Source organism: Sorex fumeus, unplaced genomic scaffold, assembly GCF_029834395.1.
Source record: "Sorex fumeus unplaced genomic scaffold, SorFum_2.1 ptg000037l, whole genome shotgun sequence".
NCBI classification, from domain to species: Eukaryota; Metazoa; Chordata; class Mammalia; order Eulipotyphla; family Soricidae; genus Sorex; species Sorex fumeus.
In genome coordinates, this window is record NW_026606094.1 from 76,006,337 (window position 1) to 76,031,500 (window position 25,164).

General features: G+C 41.9%; 1 protein-coding gene across 1 annotated transcript in view; it reads left to right on the top strand.

Moving 5' to 3' along the window:
* BMPER (BMP binding endothelial regulator) overlaps positions 1–25,164 on the top strand; it is a 320,091-nt gene that overhangs the window by 220,062 nt on the left and 74,865 nt on the right. Inside the window, exon 13 of the mRNA XM_056118140.1 lies at positions 5,728–6,064. Within this exon, the coding sequence (XP_055974115.1) occupies positions 5,728–6,064 (337 nt within the window). The remainder of the gene's footprint in view (positions 1–5,727; positions 6,065–25,164) is intronic.

Below are 25,164 nucleotides of genomic sequence, written 5' to 3' on the forward strand. Positions count from 1 at the left end.
ATTATTTGTTTATGCATCTTATTTTATCATATCCAATTCCTCCCACACTGCCTTTGGCTCATACATCTTGTTTGTTGATTGGCTATAGATACATGATACTTGAAATCAGTGTATTCTGTTTGCTTTGATGAGAATTTAGTAATGTAATAGCTGCAAATGGGTCCAAGTTCTTTTCTTAGTACAAGTCTAAAAGAGAAGCTCTTGGTAGATAGGCACTTTTGAGGGACTATAGACATTCTTTCCTATTATACCTTCAGAAAGAGTCCTGTTAATCATTTCAATTCATAACAAACTCTATGTGATAAATTGATACGATTCTATAGAATACCAGTTTAGCTAAACAAGGCAGGAGGCCAAGGAGAAACCTGGGTGCTTTTACTTAGAGAATCACATGGCTTCAGTGAGGGAATATTAAATATTAATGGGTTGGAGCCTTCTGGCAAAGGGGGAGATTTTCATCTTCACAATGCAAGGAGCAGATGTTGAATCTGTTCAGAGACATTAGAAGACTATGTCCTGCTTAGAAAATGCAGTCACCTGTTGTTCTGTCCTTATGATATGTCACTCTCCAGATGGAGAGGTCTCAATGGGCTCCTTAAAAGGAGCAGTTGTTTGTACTTCCCCGTACAATGTATGCACGACGACCCATTATTGTACTGAACTAATTAGAAGCACCTTGTCTATCTGCTTGCAAGCCAGCAGAACACAATGGAGTCTACTGATATGGAAATTATTAGTCAACCACAGTCCAATTCCCAAAGATCTTGGATGCTCAAAGATGGCTAACAGTCTAGGAGGTTCTGTACTGTTCGACTCACAGCTGACAATACCTAATGGAATAAATGTACTCTTTGTACGGGTTCACATTGTAAAAATGAACAAAGCGATGAAGCTGCTAAGAAAATAATAATAGATCGTAAATATGATAATTAGTTTAGCAGAGTTAACTCTTATAGGCCTTGAACTCCACTTTACAATGTCTTTTATTTTTCCATCTCTCTTACCACAATGCAAGTAAATTATGTGGTGCACTTCATACCAGCTAAACAATTTCCTACGGCATGTGAAGTGAACAAGCCTTCTGCTTCCTAGGGAAGAACTGTATTCCTCTGGGCACTAAATTTGCTTTGAGATTATCCTTTGAATGGAACAATTCCATTTTCAGACAATAGTGTTTTCTACTCTACTCTATCTCAGTATGTAACAACCCTCAGGATATTTTCTTTTTATTGCCTATTGATTGTGATTACCAATTAAAATATCACAGTGTATCCTTTGAGTGCTCCTCCGAAGGGTTTTTTTTCTTCCTGTTTCATAAACCCATATGATCACAGAGTATTTCCTACCAATTAACAGCCTAACTCAAGCCTGCAGCTCACCTGGCCTCTGGGGTTCATGACAGCATCATTGGCAGAGAAGCGCAGATGGCCCCACATAGCTTGGGTGGATTTAGGTGGTAGTTACTTGCCTCATAACAACTGAGTAAAACAGAGACACCTAGCAAAGGTTGGGAACTTGAGGCAGTAGTGTCCACCCCCACCACATCCCAACACTTTGCACTTAGAAATAGTTTAAGAATATTCCTCACTTGTCTCAACCTGAAAGAAGTGAGTCAATTCCATTTGAAAGAATAAGCATGAAAGAATGGGAATTTTAATTTCTTTTTTGATAAAATTCTTCACCTAATATACATACACTCACATACTCATCTCTAACACTCACATACACATACTCTCACACATAATAACACACAAACTCACAAACTCACACAGCTAACACATACTTATTCACATGCACTCATGTATACATACACTCTCATATTTTTATACGTACTAATACACACATCATGCACATACTACACACATGCATATATATGCTCACACATATACACATACATACACACTCATGCACACACTCATACTAACACACAACATACATTCACATACTCTCACATACACAGGCTCACACACTCACACATTCACTCACCCACACATTCTTTTTCTGATCAGAAGAACTCAGCCTCAGTGAGGTGTCACTGTGTGTGATGTCAGATTTTGCACCTCCTTTCTCTTTCAAGTGGGCAGCAGCATAGGCAACAAGAATCACCAAAACCCAAACAAATCAATGCAAACAGAAACAACCACAACATTAAGAATCAACTTCCTCTTCCCCCAGCCCCAAACAAAAACAAAAACAAAGAAATGATCCAGAGCCAAGTCACACATTTGAAGGGCGAAGAACAAGTTGGTGAAATATTCACTGGCGAGAAGGGAAAATTGGAAGGCCCTTCACACAGTGGAAGGAATGCGGCTGCTGCTCATAGCCCCACACGGGACATGTGCTTTGGCTTTAGCCCCTGACTCTGCCAGTTCTTCCTACCCAATTTCTCATGCAGAGAATTGGGAAACTCATCCCAGCTGCAGAAAGGACAACCTCTCAAACACTTCCAGGATGTTTCTCTCATAAGAGACCTATTTAAAATATCTTTTGGAAGAGCAATTTCTTCAATTACAGCTTATTAGTTTTTTAGTCTGTCACTGCTATAATCTACTTTGTATGGACTCAACTCATGTGGAGGGTTAAAAAATAGGCAAACACATGTGTGTATGATATAGTAACAGACAAAGGCATCTTTCACTGAGTAAGTCACCTCTCCACAATATGAAACCAGCCCAGCATTGGTCCATGAAAATCCTCTTAATGCTGCAATAACATGAAAGAGGAAGAGAAGAGATTGAAGGACCAATTTTTCTCTTACTTTGGTGCCCATCTTTTATGAATGTGATGTCTGGAATTTTGAGAGAATTTTACCAAATGTGCAGGGAGTCTTCATCTTCAGAAGTATACATGAATTACCAGGCACTGCAGGATGGGGGGTAGAACAAAATGAAATGATTGGTTTGTTCACTGTGAGTTGAAGTCCTATGAACTTAGTTGCCCAAAGGCTCAAATTTATTATATCATTGTCAGTGATGCTTGTTGGAGCTCCTTTGGATGTAAATCTCGAACATTGTGGCATTTAGAAGAATAGTATTTTCCTGCTGTCTAGGAAAGAGATTTGTAGTTTGGAAAATTTTGCAACATGGAAAATCTTTGGAATTATGCTCTGAAACTTTGAGTTTTGTATGGAATTGATTTTCTCCCCTCATTTCTCTTGCTGGGCAGCTGCCTGGCTACAGTCTTGTAAGGTCAGGTTTCTCCTATACCTTAGAGAATGTATTACAAATCACATTACAGTTTGCTTGTCTTTCTTAAAGACTGTTGTTTCAGTGTCTTAACTAGCATGAAATTCACAATTATTTTGACTTCGTGGTTTCAATGTATCCATTTACAGGGTAGTTCATTCTTTTACTGAGAACACACTATATGCCAAAAGCCATGTTAGATAATGACATTAGAAAAAGTATCACTCATTTTATGTGATTATTGCATTTGTCAGAGTTGACACCATTGCCCAGAGACCCACATGAGGGGAGCCCAAAGTGGACCCTATGCAGAGGGCCCACTCCTCTCATTTCCTGCTCCTTTGCAGGGATGGTCTCTTCGTCAAATTATTTCCAAGAGTGGTGCTCTTAGGATCTTTCTCATTTCTTTTCCTAACTTAGTTATTTCTTTTCTCAACCCAGTTTCTCTTTCCAACCAACAATACTGTCATGTGTATCTTAAACTAAGAAAGATTCTAGTTCTTTCATCTAACCAACAGTGATTTTTCTATAGTTCTGTTTATTTCTTGAGACACCAAATTTTGCCACTGGTTTATTCTCCCATGAACCCCTTAGTGCAGATTTCAGCTCTTCTTGTCTTCTTGTGCCAGCTGTGTACTTGTGACAGGAATGCTGTTTGGCTGGGTCTCTCACCTTTTGGACCATGTCCAGACTTAAGGAATCCTGGCTTTAGAATCTTACCTCTGGGCATTTCTTATTGATCTTCTGTTACTCTGATGTTTCCTTGGGCCAATTTTAGATCCATTGCTTTCTACCCTTCCCCTCTCTTTTCTTTTTAACCTTTTTTCACTATCACCTATCTACCAGCTTCTGATCATCTCATGAACATTTGCTCATTGGATTAATCTTTATTCTAAGGGAACAAAGTTAAAGTAATTTCAAAGAAGAGACATGATATTCTTTCCAGGGGCCCAGGACAGGCTACATGAAAGACTAAGATATATATATATATATATATATATATATATATATATATCATATATAATACAAGTTAGTATGATTTAAAAACACACTTGGAGAGATGACTAGGATATATATATATATATATCTCATATATCATATATAACCCAAGTAGTATGATTTAAAAACACACTTGGAGAGACTTTGTGGGTTGTCATTCTTAGGAGACAGTGACAGCAAAAATGGAGAAAGCCCAGGGCAGAAATGTACATCTACTTGTGCTTGAGGTTTTCTCTGTGTTCCTGTCACAGCCATTGTAACTAGTTCACGGTTCCCTGGAGGCCGCCATGGACACCACTGAGGCAGCAGCATCTCTGGCCGGGCCCTAGCTCAGCACTACTTACTGTGGTTGACCAAGTGTTACCACAGTGCTTCCAGACCCACTTAGCAGCATGGAGGAAGTAAAAACAAAACAAAGCAGAAATAGCTCCATCCTCAACAGGTTTCAGCATGCGTAATTCCTGAAATCTATGGGCCGGCTTGTCTAGGCTGGACAAATGCTCTGAGATATTTGATGGTCAGTCCAGGAAAGCGAAGGGGTTCATGTTTTTCACCTTCTGGGGAGAAGATAGTTTTTTCCAATAGAGAAGACAGGCCTGGTAATTCTGTTAGCACAGGAGGAACTAAGACCTCTTCGAGTTCTGAAGCCCATAAGAGAGAGAAGCCCCAGCTGAGAAAGAGCTAAAAAGGTTAGAGGGTTTCACAACAAGCCAGTATTTGAGTCAACAGTTGCTTATTGTTGAGCTATTGGTCATACCTCAGGAATGATTATAAAATAATAAGGGAATAAACATTTTTATTTGTGTGAGTGTGGTCCTTGAAGAGGATGTTTTCAGTAGCTTAGTATTTATCACTATAATACTCTCACTGTTACAAATAATCTGATGATTTACATTCGACATTTGATATAAATATATGAGAATTTGGGTAATGAACAAAAAATAAAAATAAAAACTATCATCATTATTTTCTTTCCATTTCCACAGTATAGTGGAAAAGTATGATTTGGAATAAAACAATTACTATTGGAAAAAGAAAAAATAAAATTAGAGCAGCATGCTCAATGAGTAGCCATTTATCAAGGTATAAAGGATATCATCATAAACACAAGCTTTATATACATAAACCACTCTCAGCCCCTCTGTGCAAATGGTTCATATAATTGGGTGAGGAGGGTAGAGGCCATTCCTGATGATATTTGGCCAGTTGGGTCAATAATTAAGTGTTAGAGGAATATGGTACCTAGGAACATCAAAGCATCTCCCTAAATGTTTTTTGGGGGATAGATGACAGTACCCAGTGATGTTCAGGAGGCCATGTGATGTTCCTGTACACATGCTCCTGATGCTCCCTTGGTCATGATATGTGATTTTATGCAAAGTTTGGCAGACAACATCCAAGATACTAGAATCTTGCCAAATTCAATAACAATATCAGTATATTATTGTATAGTTACATATTCTAGTGTATACTGTGTATAGTAGTGTGTATACACATGGGGATTATTTGTGTATTTAGAGTATTTGTTCCCCTTTTCCTCTAGGTTTGGAAATATCTTGGGATGGAGACAGTTTTGTAGAAGTCATGGCTGCCCCCCATCTCAAGGGCAAACTCTGTGGTCTTTGTGGCAACTACAATGGACATAAGCGTGATGACTTAATTGGTGGAGATGGAAACTTCAAATTTGATGTGGATGACTTTGCAGAGTCCTGGAGGGTAGAGTCAAATGAGTTCTGCAATAGACCCCAGAGGAAGCCAGTGCCTGAATTGTGTCAGGGAACAGTGAAGGTAAAGCTCCGCGCCCATCGAGAATGTCAGAAACTCAAATCCTGGGAATTTCAGACATGCCATTCAACGGTGGACTATGCAACATTCTACCGGTAAGTTTGGTGTTATCAAATATGGGTTTGGGTTATTGACAGATGGACTTGACCTTGGAACAGAATATATTAGATACCATGGTATTTGAAAAAAGGTCCTTCAGTGACTGATCACATCTTGAGTCAGTTCTTTGCTATGTTCCAAAAATGAGGAAAGTTCAAGTAATATGTCAGAGTGATTTTCTATAAGGAATTCTGATAAATTTTTGTGCCTGTAGGCTTATGAGAAAGTTGGAGAACCCCTTTGATACTTAGGCATAATCTTGACTCTAAGATTGAGAAGTGCTTCCCAAATTTTGTTCTCAACAGAGTGGTATTGGGCCGAGGTGGAAACCCCACACCAGTTTGACTGTCTGGGTGTCTGCGTGAGTTCAGTAGTTCTAGATTTGAGGATGAGTTCAGTCAGTCTCATCTTATTCCTAACATATCAGTACATGAAAGAGTGATTGGAATTCCTTGAATCTTGAGCAACTTTGAATCCAGAGATATAGAGAATAGAAAAAGAGCTTGAGGATGGAGGAAAGACAGTCTCTCATTAAGGATATGGGTAACATAATGTTTTCTAGCTTTGCTAAACCCGTTCCATACAAACCACTATGCTAAAAAGAGACCTGGGCTTGACTTCCATGCTACAAGCTTGGATTTGTGAGTTCATGCGTTTGGCCTGGTTCTACTTGTATTTACTACACATTTCCATAGGTCCAAGAGCTCTGACTTTCTAAACTTTAACCACCGTGAGTGTGGGAGGGAACATGAGATGAACACAGTCCCAAAAGCCTTGTTTAAGTGATTTGCCCATGCCTCTTAAAATGAGCAGTCTCCTGTGGTCTGAAGCCACAGAGAAGTTATTTTTACTCTTTAATTGCCACCAGTTTATTTTCCCTAGTTCTCATTAAATGTGATCTTTTTTTTATTTGATCTTTGGACATAAAAGATAAAGTTCTATAAAGACAGCTCAAAGTGGGATGGAAAAAGGATGGTCTCTGTCATCACAAATCCCTGAATATGGCTGCATCTGCCAAGCCATTTGGCTCCAAGTCATACATTTAACCCTTTTAAGCCATTTTCTTTTGGTTACTATTTGAATTCTCTGGGTTCTGTTCCTCACTTCCCTATGCCCCCTGACCCAGCCACATTGATCCAACCCCTTGTCTATTGATATTTAAGCATCTTAATGTAAGACTTTAGACTGAGCTAAGTAGTTGGACAAACCAGCTTTTCTTTGTAATCTAAGTGCCCATCACTTCAAGGTCTGATGGGAAGCATGAGAACATAACAATCAAGAGCTTTATGGTCTTTCGGGGTTAAAATATAGCTCTGGCATACACTCTTGAATAATCATCAGAGTTCTTTATATACAACTTGTTTATCTGTGAAGGGGGGATGAAAAAAGAACACATCTTTGAAAGTTGTCCTTCCAATGCAGTGAGATTGTGAACATATGCACGGGCTCAACCTAGTGCCTACAGCAAGTGCTCTAGAACTGTGGATACTGTCATTTCTTCTTTTAATCAAATCATGAACAAGCATAAGACCTCTTTTGGAAGAACTCCTAACACAATTACACATCAGTGTTGGGTTCTTTGCCTAAAATAGAGTGGAAAGATGGTACTTCTCCTAGAGACACAACAGCCTACACCTCTGGTTTTCATCCCATCTCAGAGAAATGTGTTGAAAACAAAGATTGGCAAGCAGACCTGCAAAAATTTGTCCCAATTTGCAAATTTCTTCTATTCCTTTTCCTTTTGGTGATTTATTTTGTATTATGATCCCTGGACCACAAACAAGAGTATGAGTGCCTTGGCAGAAGCCACAAGAAATGATTGACATGAACAGGGTTTCTAAATTGTTAGGTGGCCAGGCAGACGTTCATCTTATGCTCTTTAAGGTTGTCACAGCACAATGGAGGGATTGGTCCCCAATTGTTTGTTTATGGGGTTTGATGCACAATTTGGGGATTTTTTAATTGAATCACCACGAGATAAAAGTTTTCATTGAGTTTTGATCATACAATGATTGAATATCCATCCCTTCACCAATGCACATTTTCCACCACCAATGTCCCCAGTATCCACTCCTCCCCCCATTCCAATCCTCCCCCCTGCCTCTATTTCAGACAATTTACCCCATACTTTCTCTCTACTTTTTGGCATTATGGTTTACTTGAATTTTTCCACCACCATTCAAGCCTGCCAGGGACAGATGCTTAGATAATTTGTTTTCTGTTGCTTATTATGAATATCATGAGAGGTCACACGGCTGTGAATATGGCCGCATATTTCTGGAATTCTAAAATTGTAAATGATTGGGGTCCAGAAAGATCTCTATAGGAGCTAATCCATTTGAGATTTATTTGGGAGTCTCTGGATCAAGGCTGTTGATGTGCTGAGATGGCATCCGAAAGCTGATTGTAGGTGTGACAGCCAGGACCCCAAGTGGGCAGGAGACAGGGAGGGATGGACAGCTCATTTTCCCTGCTGCTGTGTGGCCTGCAGTCTGAATCCTGGAAACTGCATACCTGGGTTTTTCTCCTGGAAGCTCATGGTCACCAGGGTTCCATCTGGAGTGGGCAGAGAGAGCTCACCTTCTCCATCTGAGGTGCCCTGGTGGAATTGGCTCTATATGGGGTCCAGAGAGATCTCTGGCAAGCTGCTGTCTTCCGGGATTCACTGCTGTCCAATTTGGGGATTTTAGAATGCTCTTAGGATCTTTGTGCATTGAGGTTTGGAGGACAGGATGTGGAGGAAGTATGCCTGTCTCTACATGGTGGAGGGAAAAATGTCCTGGGAGGAGCAGATCTAAATTCTTCTCTGTCACACCCCCTGCCTCCCCCCCCCCCCCCCCACGATGATCTCACTCACCAGCTGTGTGCATTTTCATACACTTAAGTGGAAATGCCCAGTGTTGGATAGTTCCCAGGTTTACTCTTTCTTCTGAGCTTACGTGTGGAGAAAGAAAATACATTAAGTCAACACTTAAAAGGAAATCTACTTCTGGATATTTATGGAGAGGATCAAACCTCCAGATTCATAGAAAGGTAAGTGCCAGAGGATGTGTTGGATGATGCCAAGCTGATCTAACATCAACATGGTACTTTCTAGCTGAGTGACTCTCTTGGCAAGCTGTGCTTGCTTCTTTACCTACAGCATTGATAGGGCAGTCACACCCTGGTGGTAGTTTTCCCCCCGAGGTCAGTGGTGGATAAGTAATTCCCATTGATTGGCACATATGACATAGCACCTTTCTGCACGCCATTATCTTCTCCTGAATCTAAGTGATGAAAGTATGGAACCACTTAAGAACAAACTGTTTCTCTTTCCTGACACTAAGTGATATGCTATAACTGAAGGCTACATTGCTATTCTTGAGCATTTTGGTTCTACCTTATAGAAAATGATACTATGTCCATCGTGTGGCTTTCAAGAGTGAGTGAAATGAAGAATCGAGCGATTTACACAAGTCAAATTTTGCCTGTAAACTTTATAGCATTGGTGGAATTTCTAAAAATGAATCCCCAGACGCAGACAAGACTGTAGTGGTAATATTTTCCATGAGAAGTAAAGACCTTTCTTTGAAATAATTAAAGGTCACATAGAATTTGGCTCCTTTCATTTTCCTCCCATCCTTCAAATCAGTATCTGTATTTTCCTTTAAGGACTAAGAATAAAATATTTATACTGTACACATGCAGTTTCCCAAGGACTGCTATATTTGCAACATAGAGAAAGAAGGAAGAAAGAAGATATTTCTGTAGACATGTTTTCTCCTTTTGATCTTTGAATTACATGAAAAATTCCACAGTACAGATTTAATTATAAATATAAGATAGCTTTTCCTACACAAAGTTGAAACTACAATTCTAATTTCTCAGAATTACTTTTGAGCTCTCCAGGATTTGTATTTTTATTTTATTTTGGTTGCTTGCTGTGTTTAATTTTTTTTAAAGCAGTAAATGGTTCATTTTAAAAATACTAAAAAAATGTAAATGACATATTAGACAAGACTAATGATTTTTTTTTTACTCTTTGGTGAAATTTTTCAGCTTTGCTGGATTTTCCCTATAAATTAATTCCATTTATCGTGACCTCATTTGGCATAACATGTAGAAATACTTGATTTAATAATTGATAAAAGTCTTTTTGATCAACATAATTTGCTTTAATGAACTAATTGATTATATTTGGGAACAAAATAATTTAATAATGAAGCTAATGAACATTTTAATGGCTGTATTGATAAAATGTCTTAATCCCTAGAGCTGCTAATTGAATGGTCTTTAAATTAGATAATCCCTTTAAATAATGTTTGCATTTATCTTTTGTTGGCACTTTATAGGGAAATTCCCAGTAGTTCAGAGGTAGTATAATGTGAAAAAATTAATGTGAAATTATATGTATCATATTTTGGTTCAGACAGACCCGACTGAAGGGGAAAAGGAAGGGAAAGGGACTCAGTTATCTTTTTCCTTTCCTTATTGTCACTGCCCTCATCTCCATTTGTGTCTTGAATGCCAGTTCAGAAATAAAAGAACAGACAGCGCCCCCCATACCCCCTTTTCCCTGACCATTCTCCCCCACCCCTAGTCCCCCAATCCCAAAGGTGTCCTTAAGAACCTTAGTAGGCCAAATCCATCCTGTTCTCCATTTGTGACAGGTGGGGCAGAGGGGCCTGATCCAGGCAGTTAGGAGTCCTGGGGGAGGGATGTTCTCTTCGACCTGGGGCCTGCAAAGCTCTTTCCCTAACTCAGACATAATCTTGGATGAAACAGTTGCAAGTATACCTGCCAGCAAAGCAGGATTCTTAATTGGGGGCAGGCCCACGCTTCAGAGGAGGCAGAAAAATGAGTGTGGACTAGAGCAGAAGGCCAGGCATTTCGAGACCACCATCAGCTCAGCTCTTTTCCTCTCTGTTCCCTTTAATGGGGTATAATTCACTGAAGTGAAAACTGTTCACTTGTTCTCTTTGGGGTAGTGTCTGGGGATTTCCTGTCTAGGAAATGTTCACTTCTTTCCATGTAGTGGTTTTTACAGCTGTAAAGAATTGAAGGAATGCCAGAGGATTCACAGATGTGTCCTTCCCACCGAGGTGCAGGAGGGTTGTGTTAGAGAGCCACTGGGTGTGCCAGCGCGTCCTTTCCAGCAAACATCACAGGCTGTGCGCATGACCCACTTCTTATTTTCCTATAAAGAAAACTAGTCATTTATTATAAGGAATGAGGAAATATTCATGTAAGGAGAATTGGCTCTGTGTGTTACAAGAAAATCATAGGAAGCTATTATCCTATAAGTAAACTCAAGTTACTTTTCCCTTGCTTCAGTGAAGATTATACTTGGACATTTCTGTTTGTATCATTCAATGACTTGTCTCACATTGTCATTACATCTAAGTCCTAAATCACAGGGGATGGATATTTCAAAATATAATGTTATAGGCCTTCATCCCCCCCCCCCCCCATTTAGCTTTATACAGTACTACATCTGGTGTTAGTCTAAGGTGATGTGATTCCTAGGGTTGAACTCAGGACTCACACGTGTGGGGCATGTGCTCTTCCATTCATGTCTGCCCATAAGTGTGTGTGTGCCCATGTGTACGTGTGTGTTGGCAAAATCAAATTTCAGCATTTTAGGTTGCACTGAAATTGTTGGTTTTTTTATGGGGGAGAGGGCCCACACCCAGCAGTGCTCAAGGCATGCTCTTCTTGGCTCTGGGCTCAGAAATCACTTCTGGTAGGCTATTCCCCTCTCTCTCTCTCTAGTGCCCTACTTGCAATCTAATTGCTCCAGCCCCAAAAGTTGTCATCGAAATTATAACTGTTATACAGACACCAGGTGGCAACAGCATTTCAGTTGTACCACCTTTCAGTTTAGCCCCTTAGGAGTCCAATTTAAAAGTTCAATATGTTCTCCCTATTGATTTTATCTCCTGCTACAATTTCCTCTTCTCTCATTCTCTCTCCCTCTCTATCCCTGTCTTCCTCTCTTCCTTCATCACTATTTCTTTCCTCTCACCCCTGACCCCTGCCTCCATGGTACACCTCTCTTTGGTGGGTGGGAGTTTGCTGGGTCACAAGTCATGGCTCTATATTCAAGGGTCACTCCTGGAAGTACTTGGGGAGCCAGAACTAATGCTGAGGTGGACACCGCAAGGCAAATTCCTTAACCCTTACGATCCTTTGACTTCCATGCTAGACTTCAAAATTTCACTCATCTAAATATAAGGTGGGTACATGTTATTTCCCACCCGAGATGTCCTTATTTTATATGTCAATTTAAGCTGAAAATGAAGTCCAAGTTTCTTCCCAGACCTCTATAATTCCTCTTTCTTTAGTCCCTTTATTATATTGGCTGTGTTCATCATCTTTGAGCACATTTATGGTGTAGAATTCCCTTGGTCTCTCTCCACCTTTTGCTCGTAGGGTCACTGGGTTGTGGAGACTATGTCTTTATCTTTTAGAATTTCACCCAGTTATCACACTGCAATCTCTATCCACAGGAAAGATTCCTCAGCTCCCCTTTTAGGCTCCCTTTCATCAGCATCCTGTAATAGACTTGTCACTCTGCTGTTCCCCAGTGCAGGACCATCTTCAGTTTTTACCTCCACATCCCATTATGCACTCAGTGTGCACATGTCTTTGCCTATCCATGGAGTAAGTCAGTAGAACCTTTGGGTTGCCTCTGATGCTGCAAGAACTGTTAGCACCGTCAATTACAGGAGTCTGGTATACCAATTGTACCATGCTTTTTGCTGCCAGAGGCAGGCCTGCTGATATCTTTAGCTCTCAATTGTCTACTCTTAATTCTCTTTTAATTCCCTTGGAAGTCCTCCATCCTTGTCTCAGTCCATGCTGCAATATTTTTAAAAGGATTTTTTTTTATTGATTGAGATTCCATGGTTTACAATACTGTTTTTAACATTTTCTCAGAAACATAATTTCAGCACCATGCCCAACACCAGTGGCCCCTGAAGTGTTTTGATGTTTTTGCATTGTTCCATCAGTACTGGTCTCAGGACCACCGATTTGCCCCGTTCTCATGGCACACAGCTGATCTCCGATGCAATCTCCTCCACTCTCCCTTTTTTACTTTTTTTAAAAATCTCAACCTCAAGGCAATGTTTTCTTTTTGATCCACCAATATTCCACCACAGAGAGATCTTGAATCCCCTTCTACTGCCTGGGTTTCAGCTTAGAAACAGACTTCTGGTCAGTCTAGTTGCTTTGGAACTAAAGCTGAAAAAAAGGTAAGAGTATACTTAAAGTGTCCAAATATATCTGAGACATTGTTTCATCCAAGTCTAAAATCCTTCTCTGTTTAATAGCACACATAAAAAAGAGGCCAACAAACAGTGAGGAATAGAAACAGAGAAACCTCCCTATTCTAATTCCCTATATCTTTTGTAAACAGCACTGTTGCACTGATCCCGTTGTTTATCGATTTCCTCGAGCAGGCACCAGTAACATCTCCATTCGTCTCTGTCTCATGCTTGTGTAGCTCAATGGTGTCTGCTCACTCCAGGAACACAAAGTGAGACTTGTTATTACTGTTTTTGGCATATTGAATATGCCACGGGGAGCTTGCCAGGCTCTGCCGTGTGGGCGGGGCTCTCTGAGAGGGACTGAGGAATCGAACCCGGGTCAGCCACGTGCAAAGCAAATGGCCTCCCCACTGTGCTATCACTCCAGCCCATCTTTTGTAAATAAATTAATTAATTTACTCAGATAATTTATCTTTGAATTATAAACAGGTAAGATTTACAAGCATTTTTATTCTTGTTTTTAGTATTTGGGCCATTTTTAATCTATTTTGTTTTCTGAATTTTGAATATTTTGGTTTGGGAGTCACAATGGCAGTGTCTTTGCTTTGTGTTTGGGGTGTTTGAGCTCTCTTTGTGGTGTTGAGAGCTCCATATGCAGTTTTGATGGTCAAACCAGGGTTAGCCATGTGCCAAGCAAATGCCTTAGTGCCTCTCTGTACTATCTCTCTGGCCCTTGACTACCTGATTTTAAAAATGATATTCTAGTTTGTATTTACTTTTTGCTCGAGCTCAAGCAAAAAAGGAAATGCAAACTAGAATATCATATATACATATATATATATATATTTAGTTTGAGATCCATACTCATTAATGCTCAGAGGTCATTCTTGATGGTGTTTGGGGCACTATGCAGGGACAACACCTGAAGATGCTTAGGAATTACTCTGTGCTCTGTGCTCAGGAATCACTCCTGACAGTGCTAGGGAACTATAGGGTGCCAGGGATTGACTGTGTGCAGGGCAAGTGCTCTGATTGCTTTCCTATAGCTCTGGCCCCTGACCCACCCATTTTTGTTTTTAGAACACATTACTTGAGGAGGAAAGAGAACATAGTCCATTTTTTCTCCAGTTCTCATGTCTTTAAGGCTAGTTTAGGTTAACTATAGAGTTCATGTCAAAATTAGAGGTGCTATGGGACTTAAAGATGCACAGCAAGGTAGTAACAATGGAGAAAAGATAGAAAGTCAGGTAAACTGATCCACAGAACTGGGTGGGGAGTTGGCCCTGAACAAAGGGGCCTTGTAGGAGAGAGGTGGATGCACTGGTAAAAGTATGGTGTTAGAATTACGTATATGTATGTATGCATATACATATACATATATTTGGGAAAACGTCATTAACAGCATTGTAGCTCACAGTACCTCAAGCAATAAAGAGAAAAATTTTTAAAAAAAGCAAAATCAGATGAAGCACAATCCACATCACAATCTTGGATGAGACCCCTGCTTTGTGATTCCCCAATTACCCTCAGAGTCAGGGGCTTGCTACAGGAATCTACAGAAGTCTCTGAAAGCTGCTATAATAATCATGAGAGGAGATGGATACAGACTATTGTAAAGAGTTCTTATAATAGAGTCCAGATGGGCACAAACACAGAACTTCAATGGATGAATCATTGGTTGGTGTCAAGCAAGTTTCCTGGGTTACAGTCTGAAACAGTGTTCACTGTGTGATGGTATCACCTGGGCCTTCCTTGCACACTGTTTTATTGGGATTTTACCTCCTCTTGTTGGGATTTTACCTCCTCCCCTACCCATGGTGGTAATTAGAAGGCCTTCAGCTCTCATGTCCTCTGGAAGTTGGGGCTGTCCTCATCTGACTAAAGCCACCCTCCCTCAATAAATCACATTGTTGGAATTCTGAGAACCCCTAGGCAAAGGGGAAAAAAGATTTCTGTTAGTCAGAACAGTCTAGGGGCCTATAGGTCATGACCGACCAGATCAAGGACAACCACAACTAGACACTTTTTTGGCAAGACCTGTTGATTCAACCAACACAAACTTCCTGGCTCAGGTAAAGTGTAATTTCATTATGACTTTAGTTTTAGCCTTGAGTTTATTTTCAGTGGAAACTTGCTGGGATCCTTTGGTATTCCTTCTTAGAACATTACACTCTGAGATATGGTTTAATGAAATTTTTGAGCTCAGAGTTGAATGAGTATCATGGTAGCAGGTAAAACATTAACCACATTGTTTTGTAGCATTTCTCTCCACTGTGTGAGGACTCTTTGATTACCTCTTAGTGGGCACAAGACAATCAGATGTAGCTGTGTTTTATTGTTTCTATCCACGAATCTTGTTTTTCCACATTTCACTCAGTGCTGAGGTGAAGTGGCTTATTCCATGAAACCTGGGACCTGATCTCCAGTTCTGTGGCTTTGGGCTATACCCAGTGATGCTCAGACACCATCCCTGACTCTTAACACAGTGCTCATAGGACCATATGTGGTGATGGGGATTGAATCAGGGTTGGTCAGGTGCAAGACAAGTGTCTTTACCCTGTACTAACTCTTCAGCCCTGGTCTCCATTTACTTTTGTTTGGTTTTTGTTTTAGGGCCATACTTGGTTGTGGCTTGGATCTTATTCTTGAAAGCTTTGCACTCAGGTATCACTATTGGCTATGCTCAGAGGAATGTGTGATGCCAGGGATTAAACTTACTTGGCTGCATGCAACACAAACATCCTATCTGATATACCATCTCTTTGCCCCATCTAGTCTCCATTTCTGTCCAAGAACTTGGCAGTAACCACATGGCTGCTCTCAGACTTTATCACAGTACTCTCAGGTTTTCATGTCCTGTTCTATGTGAACTTTCAGAGGAGTATATTCTAGATCTTCCAACCAAGCATCTTACAACCGAGTGCCAGGTTACATTTTTGGTGTGGGGGATTCAGCTCTGGTTAAGAGACAAAGGCATTGCCTTCACCAAGCTCACAGTGACATGTGCACAGACAGCTGTGAATGAGAAGCAGGCCCTTACCCCGAAGGAGGCTGCAGGGGAAGGGCAGACTAGACTGGCTCACTGAGTCAAGTCAGGGGTCAAGCCTATATGAGGGGCTCTCCTTTGAAGCAAAGCACCTTCATGTGTGAGGCCCCAATGGCAGACCCTGGTGCTCAGGGAAAGATCTGTACTGTTTGGAGTCCAGAACACAGACTGTGATGTCTGGTGAAGTTAGACACAGGTGTTACTCTGTCAGCAACCAACCTTGTAGGCTCAAAGCAGATCCTTCCTAGAGTCATTCAGAGCCACCGGAGTCAACAGCAAGCTCACACCTGCTCGCCTGCCCCAAAGAGACGGACACAATCAACATGATCTGTGGCAGCTCTTAAATACCTTGTCTTCAGCACCAAGCAGCTAGTGAGATTTGGACTGAACTGTCGGTCAGATATCAGCAGGAAGTGAGATGTGAGCATGTTCCCTTACCACAGCATCTCACTTTCCCCACTTTGTACTCTTTGCTGTAACCCCACCAGACTGGGCTTCCTGCTCCATGCTGCCCTGTGGTCTGTTCTTCCCATGATCAATCCATAGTGAATGTGCCTTTCTAAAAGAAAATACTTGTCACCGTTAATCTTTGTAGCTTCTTTGAAACTTGTATGTTGTGTTCATGATTGCATGCACGGTGCCCAAGAAAGTGTTGGAAATAAAACCTGTTTCTGCATAGAAGAGTTTCCTCATACTCAAGATATTTATGAACAGTAACTTGACAAGAAAAAGACATGAATACACAAAGGAAAGAGAAGAATGAAAAGTAGTGAATAGAATGGAACTGGATGTTTGTGGCAGGGCTGCCAAGCAGCCTTGGAGGCTCTGCTGACTGCTGAGCTCCTCTGCCTCCATGCAGTATGCTGTTGGGCACGTTGCTTCATGGGTAGAAGCCTCAGCCAGCCCATGCACAGAGGGAAGCAGGGAAAGCATCCAGCCTGGTTTCCATGCAGGGTTGTTGCAATTGTTGCAAGAACTGCAGGAGGTACTCTTTGTGGCACAGGGCTCCATCAAGACCAGTTTCATGACTAATATCATTCCACTGCTCTGAAATAGCAACATGGTTTGTATGTAGTTGCCTTCAATATGACCTAGCTCATCTGGTACCCGTTTGTAAATAATTCTTTTTTCTTTTATTTCCCAGGGTCACTTCTAGACCCATCTGGAACAACTTCTTTATCTTGTGCCGAAATTGATGTACAAAATAAACAACAAAACACTGCTGAGTTCATTAAGATTTCCACAATGTACTCGGCAAAAATTATTTCGTTCATAAAACTGAACCCAAGGAGCTGGGAAGATGGTTCATAGGTCTGGTGTGAAATCTTTGCCTGTGGGAGCCCTGGGTTTGAGTCCTGGCACTTCCTGATCCCCCAGTAGTGCAGAGAGCAGCTCCTGAGCACTACCTGGTATGGTGCAAGAACAACAACAACAACAACAATAATAATAATAATAATAATAAACCAAACTACAGTGGGGAGTTGACGCTTTTATAATTAATTCTATTCTAAGATGAATATTTTGGCCTGAACTTATACAAAGGAGATGGCTCCTTCCCAAGGTGCCTCACAGAGTAGGGAATGAAAAGTGAGAGCTCCTATATCTTGTTTTGTTTTCCTTAAGAGAATGTGGAGTGTGAGAAAAGAAGAAACATATGTCAAACCGTTACTTTTTCATGGCCATATTCGTTGCCTCCTTGAAAAGCATCTAACCAAAATTCTGTGTTTGCGTGATAATTCAGGTCATTATTGGGTTGTCATTTGCTGTTGGGCTCATCATTCCTCGGAGACCTGGGCTGGGGGGAGGATGTCTTGGAACTCAGTTTGAATGTGGATCTTTTCAGTAGCTTTAGACTCTTGCTCTATTTCCCTCACTTGCTTACTCTGAGTGCAAAGAAATAAAATATCAGTTACCACTTCATGTACACTAAGTGTCACAGAATTCTGGAAGAAGACGAGAAGTATTTTCTGTGAGAAAATTACTAGAACATGACTTTTGACAGTGGTTGCAGGACAGCACAGTATTTACGCATGACCCATTACTTTCAAGGATACAGGATGGGCAAGGGAATCAGTTCTCATATTTAATGAGATCTGTCCTAGTGTCATATTGTGGGAGGATGAGGAGATTCCTAACCGATGTTCAAGCGACCCAGGGCTAAACCTGTCAATATTGAAGGGGACAATGTTTTTTTTTCTATTTTTTTTACCTTTTCTGCTCTTTTTCTTATTCATTATTTCACTTTATTTTATTCATTGTGGGATTGGACAAGCTGATTTAAACGCTTTCTGTCGAAGCTCAAAGGCAAGGAATTGATGCCTTCAGACTTCCATTTCTTTCTTTGAAGACCAAGAGGCTTGTCTTAAGCCATAGGTTACTCTTGAATTTGGTCGCGTTTTTCTTCTAAAAGTTCAAACAAAATCTCCCAGCCCACGTCCACAGCAACATCACCAGCGAAGTGTGATGGTCTCGTGTGAAGACAAACTCAGTCTCTGAGGCCACAGATTGTCCTTTGGAAAGTCTGGAGATGAACTTGTGCTGAACCCTTGGCATCCTGAGAGCCTGGACATCATGGACTTCAGAGATGACCCAGAGTGGCCAGAATAGGATGAGTTCCCTCACAGTGCACTGTATGGGTTAGGAGACCAGCACTGTGATGCATTGAAGCTGTTCTGACAGGCGGGCATCTAGCAAAATCAGCTGCTGCCCTGGTGTTTCACTTTTTCTCTAGGAGCACACTCCTGTGCTGTACGTGGATCCATGTCTCCTTTGGGAGCACAATCCCCCATGTGAGCATGTCCGTATTTTTTTCTGGGGGCACACTCGCCCCTGTGTTGTGTGTAGGTCCATGTCTTTGGGGGCACATGACCCAAGCAGCAGCATTTGCTGACTTTGGCAGCCCTCCAGCACACTAAGATTATTTCTTAATCAAGTTGGCAAGAATTAAGATTGATAAAGAACGTGCAAATATGAAACAGGAGGTTAAGCTTTTACATTCCTGGACCCTCCTACACATGCTTTTCTCTTTGCCTGTAACATATTCAATCTCGTTTTTCTCTTGATTTGGCAAGCAAGAGGAGCCAAGGGGGTTCCCCATGCCCCTCCATGCCACTGCACATTCAGGTTCTCAGAGGGAGTAGTGGGCAAACTAGAGACCAAATACTCATGAATCTCTAGCTTCTCTTTCCTTTACAAATAGGGGAGTGGGGCATTTTGTGAAGCAAGAAAATGGCCAGAGAATTATAATTTTGAGTCTGCTGGACTAATTTATGTGTTAATGCTCATGTCTAGGAGTCAAGGAAGTAAATCCAATTACTAAATCTATTGGTAAAGGTAAGGGTAAAGGCCCTCCCGTTGATCGTCGATTTGCTCGAGCGGGCCCAGTAACGTCTCCATTGGAGACTTTGTTGTTACTGTGTCTGGCATATCGAATACTCTCGGTAGCTTGCCGGGCTCTCCGAGAGGGGCGGAGGAATCGAACTCGGGTCGGCCATGTTGGCCGCTTGTAAGGCGAACGCCCTACCCGCTGTGCTCCAGCAATAAATTAATGTATATTACCTATTGATAAAAGCAGGCATTTATACTTACAATCAGACACTGTTCAAGGCACTAGGCATGCATAGTGAGTGAAATAAACAAGTCCTCTGGCTTTTGGGACTTGTAGGACATGTTACTGTCTTTGAAAAAGAAATGAACTGTAGGGATCACAGGAAGTGATACATTTTTAATAGATGTTGTAACCGAAGTGATGAGAATTGCCAGGTTAAGATTTCCCAGGGAGGTGATTTCTAGAAATGGAAGTATATGTCAGGTTCAGCTGTTCAAAAGGAGGCCTAGGATCTGGCTACATAGCAAAAGGCAAGATTCCTGCCCTAGAAGGCACAAACCATTAAGGAAGGTGGTCATGGCTCAGAGTTCTAAAGCATGAGGGCCGTTACTAGTGAAACTAGACCATCACTACTCATCCCTCAGTACTTCCCAGACATGTAGGGGCTGGCTGCAGCATCCTGCCACAGCTTACTCTTAATAGGTTATACTTGGTAAGAGCCAGTGGCCTTTCTGAAATCCCTCCCATCTTCCCCCATTTCTCTTCTACTTTCTTCTAGAATGTATTTTGAAGTTGAGGCAATGGACTTCAACTATAGCAAGAGTCAAAATCATGTAGATTAGCTGAGTCAGTGGGTCCAGCGCAGGATCTGAGGCTGTGTGTTTCCATCTACTTCCCAGTAATGTTGGAGGTCTGGGACCACACCTGGACATCTCAGCATGAGATGAAGAAATTGTCAGAACTGCTTCCAGGTGTTTATGAGTTCTTAGTTTAGGGCTTTCATTTTCTGTGACTTTGTCAACTTAGAGACCATGTCTGCACTGAAAGGGCTCAAATTTATTTTGTTCCATAAAATGAGTCACTTGCATAGGTCCCTGCATACAAGTCTTACAAATTGAAGCTCATGGAACTTGTGCCCATATAAGCCAAAGGGGACACAAATTCCATGACATTTTCTTTGTGTGTAGTTTTAAGTGTATGCAGCTTTTTGAGTTCATTTTTTCACTTTAAGAGTAATTAAAACTGATCTTATTGGCTCCCCAGCTCCAGAAGAGATTTAGGTTTGTCCAGCTGGGTCATTTTTGAGCCAAAATGAAATTCAGAGGCAAAGTTTCCTGATTGCTGAGATGTTTTCTACAGCATGCTGAGTGCAGGGATCACTGATCACTTTTGGATGAAAAACTCAGGACCCCACGAAGAAGGGCAGAGAGAATATGAGACACATGCAGTCTGCAACTGGACCCACTAGGAAGCTGGTGTACCATGCTAAGGTGGGGCCTCTCCTCTACAACATGTGCAGGATGGATGAACTGCAGCCACAAGGCCACAGGTTGTAGCTATAAAAATGCGTTTCTCTTCCTGCTGTTTGCTGGCCCCAAGAGTCTGGACAATGGGCACCGGCAGTAGAGAAATAAGTGCTTTGCAAGGAAATGGGAAAATCTGGTGACAATACTGGACTTAATCATTCTTTTAACATGAAAGAGCAGTTTTCTATGATCTTTTCTGCCTTACTAGTGTTGGAGGAATAAAGGAGAGCAGGGTGGACTGGTTTCTTCATTGCCTCCTAGGCAAATGCCCCATGTGTGAGCACACAGGTAGGATGCATTTGAGCTGCTCAGAGATTATGGGCCAGAAGTCCTTCCAGTCCCCCTGAAAGCTTTTCCATATGAAAAGGAAGCCAGGAAATTAGAGTCTTCATTTCAACTTTGTGATCAAAGCCAGGGAGGAAAGATATTAAGCAGATACCGACCCGTCTTTTTGAGGGTTTACTGACCTGAAAAACAAGTAAGGATTGCGGGAAAGTTGATGTGGATATTGGAAAGATTCAGATTCAGGCTGTAAACAGTTAATGAGTCCAGGGAGGCAAAAAAACTGATTGACATGAATTGTGTACCTAGAACTCTGGAAAGCCTGATGCTCTATCACAGTGTTTAACAGAACGGACAGTGCCCAGATTGCCCTGGGAATGATGCCTGGTGCCACATAACCCCCCAGCACCACTCATTATAGCATTGGTGCCCCCTTCCTGCCCCAAGCACCACAGGGTTTGCCAAGCTCTAACTAGTTCCCTCCCCCTGTCCAAAAAATTTAAAAATGATAAAAATACTTAAAGTTTTAGACTATTACCTGAGGCCATCAGGTAATCGGACACAGTCAATATTTGGAAGCAAATCTGTTTGACTCAGGGTCTGTGCTTTGGAACGTCCCCAGAAGCTCGGGTAATAGCTGTCCTTGGAACATAGCCCTGACTGACACTAGGTTCTCACTTTTGATGGTGTGGAGGTTTACCCAAACACTGCCCAGCAGATTCTGAGAGCCACTTCTGGAGGAACCCTATAACCTGGCCAGGTGTCCTGATGCCACGACCCAAAGAAGAGGTGCTGCTCAGGTTCTTCAGTCTGTGTGATGATGCTCAGGGAAGTGCAGACAAGGCAGCTGCTCTCATCCGGTACTGTCTCCTGGGTGCAATTCCTATTTTATGGACTGAACTAAAACACTTGGAATTGCAAGTGTTTCACATGCTATTTCATAGTCATCTTGAAGGATTTCTTTTCTTTTGGGCTGTGGGCTACCAAGAAATACTCAGAGGGTACAAGGGTCTCTCCTTGTGATATTCATTCTGGTTGTGTGGGTCTAATTAGGTTGAGGTGCTCAGATCCAGCGCTACTACAGACCACCTTGGTCACTTACTGGTTCTGGGGAGGGGTGTTTCACAGGCCATGTGGTGCCAGGATTGAACATGGAATGCAATGCACACAAACTATGTGCTCAACCCTTTGCATCATCTCCCTAGCCCTAGGATTCTCTTTTAAAAGATAAAATGTTTTGAAGAAGTTTGAAATTATTAAATACTGTAGTTTATATTTTCTGAGTTTTATTTTTATTTTTTTAAATTTTTTATTTATTGAATCACTGTGAATCAAAGCCTTTCAGTTTAAGTCTTAGTCAGTCATACAATGATCAAACACCCATCCCTTCACCAGTGCATATTTTCCACCACCAAGAACCCCAGGATACCCCCTCACACCTCCTCCTGCTTATAGGGCAGATTTCCATTTTACTATCTACGTTGATCACATTCAATATTATGACAAAAGATCCACCATTATTATTTTGAATTTTCCCCAACAATCAGACCTACCAAAAAGACATCATTAGATAATTTGTTTTGTATTGCTGGTTATGAAGAGCATATGATGTTGCATGGCCACTATTGTGGCCACGTGATTTTGTATTTCTGATATTCTAGTAATAAGTCTGGAGGGATTACTGCCACTGGATTCTGAGATTGGTTTGTGTGCCTCTGGGATCATGGTCATTCAGAAGCTGGAGGAGGCGTTCATGGGTGGCAACTCAGGACCTTGTCAGGGTGGAGAGCAAGGCCGGTTCCACCCCCCCCACCCCATCCCATGAGGCCCCATGAGCCTCGTCACTGAAGTCTCATACCTGATTGTCCATTAGGCTCTGAAAGAGTGGCCATAGTGTCGCTGCTGCCAGGGGAAAAAGTCAGAGGGACAAACGCCCTTCCCCTCCCAGGGCAGCATGGCGCCATAGTTTAATACACAGTCCAGATGCATTTTGGTTGGGCATTATATTTTGCTCAAAATTTCCCACCGCTGTTTAAGTCTGCCTTCCAGAGACAGATGCTAGATAATTTACTTTCCAAGCTCACTTTGCATACCAGGAAAGGTCGTGCAGCCGTGTATGTGGCCACTTCATTTGGAAGAATAGTCTTGGTGCCCACATACCGGAGCCATGCTTGTAGAAGCTAAAGGTCACCGGGGTTCCATCTGGAGAAGGCAGGGAGACAGCACCTGCCCCATCTGGGACCTCTCGGCGATATTGGCTTGGTACGGAGCCCAGAGAGTTCTCTGGGTGTTGTGAAGCCCGCTGGCCAGGTTTCTTCACTGCTGTGTGCAGTAAGATGGTTCTGGGGACGGGCTTATCTGAGTTTTAAGTGGCCTGATTTTATTCTATTTAAAACTCAGATAAAGCCTGACAAGCTACCCGTCATGTATTCGATATGCCAAACACAGTATCAGGTGGAGATGTTACTGGTGCCCGCTTGAGCAAATCGATGAACAACGGGAGAACAGTGCTACAGTGCTATTTATTTATTTATTTATTTATGGTTTGGGCCACATCAGGTGTTGTTAAAGGGCTTATTCTTCTCCTTTCAACCCCTGATCTGCGTGGGACGGGCACAGAGGCCCAGCTCTGGGCAACAAAGCTGAACGGCTCCAATTCCAACAGGTACAGCCCGCCCCCAAGGGCTCGGGTCCCTCTCTGGGCACGCGCAGCTAGAAACAGCCCCGAGACAGCCGGTTTTCAACCCCTGATCTGCGTGGGACGGGCACAGAGGCCCAGCTCTGGGGAACAAAGCTGAACGGCTCCAATTCCAAACAGGAGACTTTCCCAACCCCTCGCCTAGTGCCAGGGACTCTTTCCAGAGCCGCGGCCGCTCATGCGGCCGCGAAATATTTTCCCACTACATATGCCATAGGAACCATAAGCTAACTTCTTAGATGGAAACTTCTCTATTTTAGCTCAGCCACTAGAAACACAGTAGCCAATAACTCATAAGCCTATCTTAACTCACACTGCATATCAAAGCAGAATAGTAACAGTGAACGTGAAGGACTAAACCACACCTCTCACAATGGTAAAGCAATGCAAAAGCCCACCAAACTTTCATATTGAAGAGTCTAGCCCAGATGACACCAACAGTACTGTAGTGTTAGACAACCTCTCTGACAAGGAATTCAGAAGGGAGCTACTTAGGATGCTTAGGGAATTAAAAGAAACAATGGAAAGCAATGCCAATAGAAGACAAGAGGATCTGAAGGCAGAAATGAGGAAAATGCAATCAGAAATGTCAGACCTGAAAAATCTCGTAGGCGAATTGAAAAGCTCAGTGGAAGGTCTCAGCAGCAGAGTAACAGCTGCTGAGAACAGAATCAGTGAGCTCGAAGATGAAGTTCAGAGACTCTCCAGAAAAGAGCAGAAAATGGAAAAGAGACTCACAATTCGGGAACAGATGGCAAGAGAAGATCGTGATGAAGCCAAGAGGGGTAACATAAGAATTATTGGAGTCCCAGAGGTACAGGAAGAAAACCTCGATGAAGAAGAAACTGTCAAAGAAATCATTGCTACAACATTTCCAGAGCTGAAGAAAACTTGTGACCACATTCAGGAGGCCCGAAGGGTACCAGCTAGAAGAAATCCGAATAAAAATACCCCAAGACACATTCT